This window comes from Poecilia formosa, unplaced genomic scaffold (genome assembly GCF_000485575.1).
Source record: "Poecilia formosa unplaced genomic scaffold, Poecilia_formosa-5.1.2 Scaffold626, whole genome shotgun sequence".
NCBI classification, from domain to species: domain Eukaryota; kingdom Metazoa; phylum Chordata; class Actinopteri; order Cyprinodontiformes; family Poeciliidae; genus Poecilia; species Poecilia formosa.
Genome location: NW_006800565.1, coordinates 45,052 through 53,191, shown reverse-complemented (window position 1 = coordinate 53,191; position 8,140 = coordinate 45,052). Strand labels below are relative to the sequence as shown.

The following is an 8,140-nucleotide window of genomic DNA, read 5'->3' as shown; positions in this document are numbered from 1 at the left end:
AGGTTACGCCTGGAAATCAGTTCAATTAAAGAACTGATGCAAACTAAGAAAGTTCATCAAGTGTTGTGGTCTCAAACAAAAGACCAACTTGCAGACTGTTTAACAAAGAAGGGAGCATCCGCAACCTCACTCCTTAGGGCTCTTTATGAAGGATTTTGGATTCTTCAATAAATTCAGTCATAAGATGTTTCATATTCTGTTACGTTGAGACTGTTCTGACAAGATCCTTAATGGCTGCACTTTCTCATAAGCCCTGTGTTTTGTTTTGTTTTTTAAGAAAAGTGGGAGATTGTTACTCCTTTGTTTTATTTGTACTACATGTCTATCCACTAGGGGCACTGTTATGCCAGGAGCATATGTTATGGGTTTGTTCTTCTTCGGTGCTCTCAGTCTGTCTGTTCGAGAGATGCACATGGCGGAATAAAGCTGAATAAAGAAACGAGTTAGTTCTTTTATTTAACATGGCCGTCCAAATAGCTGACTGTATAGCTCAGTGGGTAAGTCACCAGTCTTCCACCCGGGAGACCCGGGTTCGAATCCAGGCTGGGGCAAACAGTTACAACAGTGAAACTGAGGTGTGCAGTGTGGGTCCTTAGGCAAGACCCTTGGAGCTATATAGCCTACCTCATACCATGAGAGACATTGATATGCATAACATGCCGGCTCAGACGTCGCCCGGCCAAACAAGGTCTGCGTCAGGTGCTGGGGAACCAGAGCACCTTGATGAAAAATGGGCTACTGGAACAAGACGGAAATGGGCGAGAGAGATATATATAAATTTGCTTTTTTTGTCATAGTACCCCCAATAATTTAAAACTACTTTCACCCCTGCTTCAGTGTATTTAGGTGAGTTTTGACGCTTTGTAGTTTGATATTGTTCACAGAAAAAGTTTGCGTAGCTGCTGCACATTTTCATGCCAGCAAAAAAGTGTGTGTATATTTACGCAAACCTTGACGCAAAGTTAATTTTTATACATGCCGACATATGGGACCGCACATTTTTTGTGCGCACACATGAGGCCTCAGATGTAGTTATGTTCCTGCAGATTATAATCTGCTCATGAAGAGGCTCAGAATATTAATCCCAGCAACGCTGGTTCGGTTCTGCTACCGGTCGGAACCAGGTCCATTTTATCACAGAAGGGTCAGAGGTCCTCACAGGGTCAGCAACACACTGTCACACACACACATACAGTTGGTGTCTATCTTTGTGGGGACTTTCCATTGACTTCCATTAATTCCTACAGCCTAATCCTAACCAAAACTCTATTCACACCTTAGTCCTAAATCTGACTCCTGACCCAAAAACAGCGTTTCCAGTGAGTCCCCACAACGCAGTATGCTTCAGGAAACTGGTCCCCACGAGGTATTACAAAGAAACACACGCACGCACACACACACACAGGTCCTACGGTAGCTGTGCGGACCAGCAGGACGCAGCCGGTCCTCACAGCCATAGTAAACCTCCCCGCCCTCTCACACACAGAAACAAGATGGCGGAGCACAGCAGCCGCTGCGGCTCCTCAACCAGGCGGGTTCGGTAGAACTTTTAGGGACTTTGGTGAACCCCGTTTATCCCGTCCGAACCAGATTCATGAGCTCCCCGAACCGACTCTGACGGCCCGTTCCCCGGCTGGTTGAGTCTGTCCGCCGCCTGAAGCCCCGATCACCGAGAAGGTAGGAGCTGTTAGCCTAGCTGCTAGCTGGCCTCTTGTTTTGGTTCCGGACCGGCGTTTGGACCGAAGCGAGAACGGTCCGGGACAGGTCCCGGTCCACCAGAACCTGCTGACAGGATCCGGAGTTTCCTGCAAGTAGAGGAGGCGGATTTCTGAGCGCTGGTTCCGGGAAAAACCCGGAATGAGTCGAAGCGGTGTTAGCAGGAGCTAAAGCTACACAGTAGTACTGCTGTAATACTACTGTAGTATTCCTGCAGTGTAGTATCAGAGGACTGCTGTAGTATTGCTTTCGAACTGTTATATATTTAACTGCTGAGGTACGGCTGTAGTACTGTTGTAGTACTACTGTAGTACTGTTATTTAACTGCTGTAGTACTGTTGTAGTACTACTGTAGTACTGTTATTTAACTGCTGTAGTACTGGTGTAGTACGGCTATAATACTGCTGTAGTACTGTTACGTAGCTGCTATAGTACTGCTGTGTAGCTGCTGTAGTATGGCTGTAGTACCACCGTAGTACAGCTGATGTTGCCTCTGGATGAGCCATCAGCCAATCAGCTGCCTGCTCAGTAGTCATGTGACCCATTAATAACGTGAATCTGCTGCACGGAGCTTCGATGGATGTGGAGGCTTTTATTATGTAGTAGCTGGACAGGAAGCGGTTGGGAATGGAACCCGGGACAATTGAATGGACCGTCTGAGGACAGTTTAGTCTGATTTAAAAATAAATATTCATTATGCTGAGAAACGCTGTTACCATGGAAACCATATTTACCATATTTACCATATTTACATCCCAAATCGGCAGGGAAATAATTAGGCGCAGTTTTGCGTGTGACATATTTGTCATTAGCAACATGGCCGACATGGGAGGTTTTCATTGGACTATGCTAACTCCGCCCTCCTCCCACTAGCCCCGCCCAGCTCAGGGCAGTGCTTTGTTCTGATTGGGTCCGTAGCGGTCCGTCTGCTCCAGGTTAGGCCTGTCACAATAAATTAGTTAATTGCATGAAAAATTAAAATTATAGACCTCATTTTAATTTATTGGCTTTATGTTTCTGCCTGCCTTCTGATGACCCTGGGCGCTCTCCACAACCTCCATCACGCTCACTTTCTGAGCGTGATGGAGGTTGAAGCATCAGGTAGTCGGATATGCCCGTCTCTATCTAAATCTAATGATTATTGAAAGGCAATATAGTATATAGACTTCATAATATGCACTCTTTTGGTTGAATGCAGTTTTTATTTCCATTTGGTTTTATGTTGTTTACTTTTTATTCATGAGGATTTTTGTTAATGGAGACTGAGAGTCCATTTTATCTGTTTATTTTGTTCCAGTGTTTAGTGTTCATTTCAAAATAAAGTGGATCTGTTTTTGGCAGGATGTGCTTACATTATTGTCATTACATCAGTTTAAAATGGTCTTCAAACAATATCATCGTTTATCTCAGTGTTTCTCCACCCTGGTCCTCAGGCCTCCCTGTCCTGCATGTTTTAGGTGTTTCCCTTCTGCCACACCTGGATTCTATCTCTGGGTGATTAACAGGATCTGCAGCACCTGATGGTCATGCAATCAGGTGAATCAGCTGTTCTGGAATAGAGGCTCATCTAAAACATGCAGAGCAGGGGGGGGGGCTGAGGACCAGGGGGGAGAAACACTGAGTTATCACAATAATTTTTCAGACAATTCATCGCTCAGCAAAATTTGTTATCACAACAGGCCTGGTTATTGCTTGATTGTTTTGAATCAGGACATGGGTTGATTCTGTTCCGGTTCCGGTTCTGTTGGGTTGATCAGTCAGCACTGTGTTATTAATTTGTGTTCTGTAGAAATGAAGAGATTAAAGTCAGAACTGAGTTCCTGATGGAAACGCTGAGAGGATTTAGTAATCTAATTAATAATCTAATTCATAATCTGTATAATCTAACGGAGGTCTGCTACCGGGTCGCTCATCAGAACCGATCTGCTCGGCCTATTGAGCATGTTCAGGTGGACAGCCCACGGGCAACCCTGCTGGCTGGAGGTCAGAGGTCACTGGATGTGATGTCAGCTAGTTCTGGTGGTTCTGGTTCTGGTTCAGCTGGTCCTGGTTCTGGTCCGTTGTGTGTAACCCGGTCAGTCAGCCTGCAGTGCTGCAGCAGAGCATGCTGGGAGGAGGGGGGAGCTGTCCTCCCCCTCCCTCTCTGCCTCTGTGAGGCTGGCTCCTGATTGGCTGCCGGCCGATCAGCTGACCCGCTCCAGTCGGAGACGGAGGCTGATGGAGGCGACAGCGATGGGGTGAGCTGCCATTTTCTCTTTCTTTATCCTCCGTCCTCCATCCCTCCATCTGCTGGGGGGATTCATTGTTCTCAGTGGGGGCAGGGGGGTCTATCTGCAGGTCTAATTCATTCATTCATTCATTCATTCATTGATGCTCTCTGATGGAGACGGAGGGGGGGTTTGATGATGGATGGAGGAAAATGGCCGCCTGCTGGGGGGCTTGAGAATCAGCTGCTATTGATCAGAGCTGTGACATCATCAGTATTGATCCACTGATAGGTTCTGGTTCTGATGTCAGTGTGCAGGAACCAGAACCATCCAGAACTTTCTGTAGAGACCCGGTTCTGCTGCAGGTTCTGGTTCTGACCCAGAACCTGATCCGCTGCAGAGTATCATGCAGAGGACACATGAACTACCTTGTTACCACGGTAACATGATGTTACCGTGGTAACCGGTTCTGGTTAGCAAATCCTTCAAAATAAAAGCCAGTTTTTTTGCAAGTGAAGATGTAGAACTGATGTCTAACAGCTGTGGGTTGACCTTTGACCTGTGTGGCTTAGGTCTGAGGCGGAGCGTCCATCATGGCGGCGGCGTCCTACGACCAGCTGCTGAGGCAGGTGGAGGTGCTGAAGATGGAGAACTCCAACCTGAGGCAGGAGCTGCAGGACAACTCCAACCACCTGACCAAGCTGGAGACAGAGGCGTCCAACATGAAGGTAGGAGGGGGAGGGGGAGGGGGGGGTCTCTCTCGCTCACCCTCTTTCTCTCTCTCTCGCTCGCTCGCCCCAGGATAGTCCTGAGCTGTTTTCGGCCAATCACGCGCTGCGCTGTTAGAAAGAGCTTTTTGTTCAGAGTGGGATGTCTCTTTGTGTGTGGATCTTTGGAAGGAACCAGAAAATGAGTCAGAGTGAGCGCTCTGTCTGCGTCTTTTCTTTTCCTTGCTGTGTTCCTCTGGGTCTGGTTCGTGGTCTGGGTCGACCCGGTTCCTCTCTCTGTGGTTCTGGTCTCTGGTTCATTGTTGTTTCATCCTTAATGTCTATTGGAACTCTGACTTCCTGTTTCCTGTTTGCTGCTCTGTGTTAGGGTGTGTGTTATTGTCCCAGTGTGTGTGAGTGTGTGTGTGATGGTTCTGTCCGAGCGCTGCTGGCTGATGGTTGGTTAGCCCTGCCTCCTGCCTCGGCCCCACTTCCTGTCACTTCCTGTCACTTCCTGTCTGGGATTCCCAGCCAGTCACGGAGCGCTGCTCTTTGTGTCCAACAGGAAGTGCTGAAGCAGCTGCAGGGCACCATAGAAGAAGAGTCCGGGGAGGCGTCCGGCTCCCAGCTGGAGCTCATAGAGAGACTGAAAGGTGAGGAGAACCAGGTCGAGCCGCCGTGGGCCAGGTTCTGGTCCACACAGCTCCCTCACTGGGTTCTTCCCGCAGAGATGAGTTTGGACCCGGCCGGTTTGAGGACCAGAACCAGGGCTCCTCCACCTCCTTCGTCCTCCTCCAGCTCTGCCTCCTCTTCCTCCGGAACCATGGCAGGAGCCGCTGGGGGACCCGGGGCCCAGGGGCCGAACCCGGCCTCCTTCCCCAGGAGAGGAGCTCCGACTGCAGGGAGAGACGGCCACGACCGCTGCCTGGAGGAGCTGGAGAAGGAGAAGTACTGACTACTACACACTNCTGGTTCTGGTCCGTTGTGTGTAACCCGGTCAGTCAGCCTGCAGTGCTGCAGCAGAGCATGCTGGGAGGAGGGGGGAGCTGTCCTCCCCCTCCCTCTCTGCCTCTGTGAGGCTGGCTCCTGATTGGCTGCCGGCCGATCAGCTGACCCGCTCCAGTCGGAGACGGAGGCTGATGGAGGCGACAGCGATGGGGTGAGCTGCCATTTTCTCTTTCTTTATCCTCCGTCCTCCATCCCTCCATCTGCTGGGGGGATTCATTGTTCTCAGTGGGGGCAGGGGGGTCTATCTGCAGGTCTAATTCATTCATTCATTCATTCATTCATTGATGCTCTCTGATGGAGACGGAGGGGGGGTTTGATGATGGATGGAGGAAAATGGCCGCCTGCTGGGGGGCTTGAGAATCAGCTGCTATTGATCAGAGCTGTGACATCATCAGTATTGATCTGCTGATAGGTTCTGGTTCTGATGTCAGTGTGCAGGAACCAGAACCATCCAGAACTTTCTGTAGAGACCCTGTTCTGCTGCAGGTTCTGGTTCTGACCCAGAACCTGATCCGCTGCAGAGTATCATGCAGAGGACACATGAACTACCTTGTTACCACGGTAACATGATGTTACCGTGGTAACCGGTTCTGGTTAGCAAATCCTTCAAAATAAAAGCTAGGTTTTTTTGCAAGTGAATATGTAGAACTGATGTCTAACAGCTGTGGGTTGACCTTTGACCTGTGTGGCTTAGGTCTGAGGCGGAGCGTCCATCATGGCGGCGGCGTCCTACGACCAGCTGCTGAGGCAGGTGGAGGTGCTGAAGATGGAGAACTCCAACCTGAGGCAGGAGCTGCAGGACAACTCCAACCACCTGACCAAGCTGGAGACAGAGGCGTCCAACATGAAGGTAGGAGGGGGAGGGGGAGGGGGGGGTCTCTCTCGCTCACCCTCTTTCTCTCTCTCTCGCTCGCTCGCCCCAGGATAGTCCTGAGCTGTTTTCGGCCAATCACGCGCTGCGCTGTTAGAAAGAGCTTTTTGTTCAGAGTGGGATGTCTCTTTGTGTGGATCTTTGGAAGGAACCAGAAAATGAGTCAGAGTGAGCGCTCTGTCTGCGTCTTTTCTTTTCCTTGCTGTGTTCCTCTGGGTCTGGTTCGTGGTCTGGGTCGACCCGGTTCCTCTCTCTGTGGTTCTGGTCTCTGGTTCATTGTTGTTTCATCCTTAATGTCTATTGGAACTCTGACTTCCTGTTTCCTGTTTGCTGCTCTGTGTTAGGGTGTGTGTTATTGTCCCAGTGTGTGTGAGTGTGTGTGTGATGGTTCTGTCCGAGCGCTGCTGGCTGATGGTTGGTTAGCCCTGCCTCCTGCCTCGGCCCCACTTCCTGTCACTTCCTGTCACTTCCTGTCTGGGATTCCCAGCCAGTCACGGAGCGCTGCTCTTTGTGTCCAACAGGAAGTGCTGAAGCAGCTGCAGGGCACCATAGAAGAAGAGTCCGGGGAGGCGTCCGGCTCCCAGCTGGAGCTCATAGAGAGACTGAAAGGTGAGGAGAACCAGGTCGAGCCGCCGTGGGCCAGGTTCTGGTCCACACAGCTCCCTCACTGGGTTCTTCCCGCAGAGATGAGTTTGGACCCAGCCGGCTTGAGGACCAGAACCAGGGCTCCTCCACCTCCTTCGTCCTCCTCCAGCTCTGCCTCCTCTTCCTCCGGAACGATGGCAGGAGCTGCTGGGGGACCCGGGGCCCAGGGGCCGAACCCGGCCTCCTTCCCCAGGAGAGGAGCTCCGACTGCAGGGAGAGACGGCCACGACCGCTGCCTGGAGGAGCTGGAGAAGGAGAAGTACTGACTACTACACACTGCTATTGACTACTACACACTACTATTGACTACTACACACTACTATTGACTACTACACACTACTCTCTCTACAGAAGGCTCCTGTTAACAGATGAACTGAATTGTAGCCCTGAATCAAACCAATTTTTCTAGATATTAGATAATGACTAAAACAGTTAGAACCTTGTTACGAGCTTTCTGTTTTAGTGGCGCAGCTTTTACAGTCATTACGGTAGTGGCAAAAGAAACCAACGGACCAATAGCAGTGCGTGTTTGGCCGTACCAGGTAATGCACTAAAACTGGCTCCAAGCAGCCGCTAAACTTTGTAACAAGCAGTTTACTAGGAAAACACACAGCCGGCAAGACGAGGAGACGAAGAACCAAAAGCTGAGGCGGAGAAACGGGCAGAGAAGTCCAGCCGGGTGAGACCAAGGACAGGACAGAGACAACTGAGATGGAGAGGCGCCCGAGTTAAACCTACACAAGTAGAAACAGAACAAATATGACGGTGCCTGAAAAAGGAACCGTGGAGAACAGAGTATTTAATCCAGATGGACAGAGTCGGTCACTGAGCCTGTCTGATCAGAACCTGAGGCAAAGCAGAAGGAAACAGACCCGCAGAAACAAGAGCTAAGGCAAGACCAGCACCGCTGCTTGGGTTCTGGGTCAGTACAGAGGGTTCTGGGTCAGTACAGAGGGTTCTGGGTCAGTACAGAGGGTTCTGGGTCA

The 8,140-nt window shown here is 50.3% G+C and overlaps 2 protein-coding genes across 2 annotated transcripts in view; both read left to right on the top strand.

Moving 5' to 3' along the window:
* Positions 1–1,467: 1,467 nt before the first annotated feature.
* LOC107834443 (adenomatous polyposis coli protein-like) lies at positions 1,468–8,134 on the top strand. The gene is made up of 5 exons (XM_016665842.1): positions 1,468–1,677; positions 4,496–4,651; positions 5,196–5,283; positions 5,359–5,597; positions 7,453–8,134. Exons 2-4 carry the CDS (start codon positions 4,517–4,519, stop codon positions 5,583–5,585), a joined length of 450 nt encoding a protein of 149 aa, XP_016521328.1. The 5' UTR covers positions 1,468–1,677; positions 4,496–4,516; the 3' UTR covers positions 5,586–5,597; positions 7,453–8,134.
* The window catches only part of apc (APC regulator of WNT signaling pathway), an 11,615-nt gene continuing 9,167 nt past the window's right edge, over positions 5,693–8,140 (top strand). The window contains exons 1-4 of the mRNA XM_016665837.1: positions 5,693–5,789; positions 6,333–6,488; positions 7,031–7,118; positions 7,194–7,417. Coding sequence (XP_016521323.1) covers positions 6,354–6,488; positions 7,031–7,118; positions 7,194–7,417 — 447 coding nt within the window. The 5' untranslated portion in view covers positions 5,693–5,789; positions 6,333–6,353. The remainder of the gene's footprint in view (positions 5,790–6,332; positions 6,489–7,030; positions 7,119–7,193; positions 7,418–8,140) is intronic.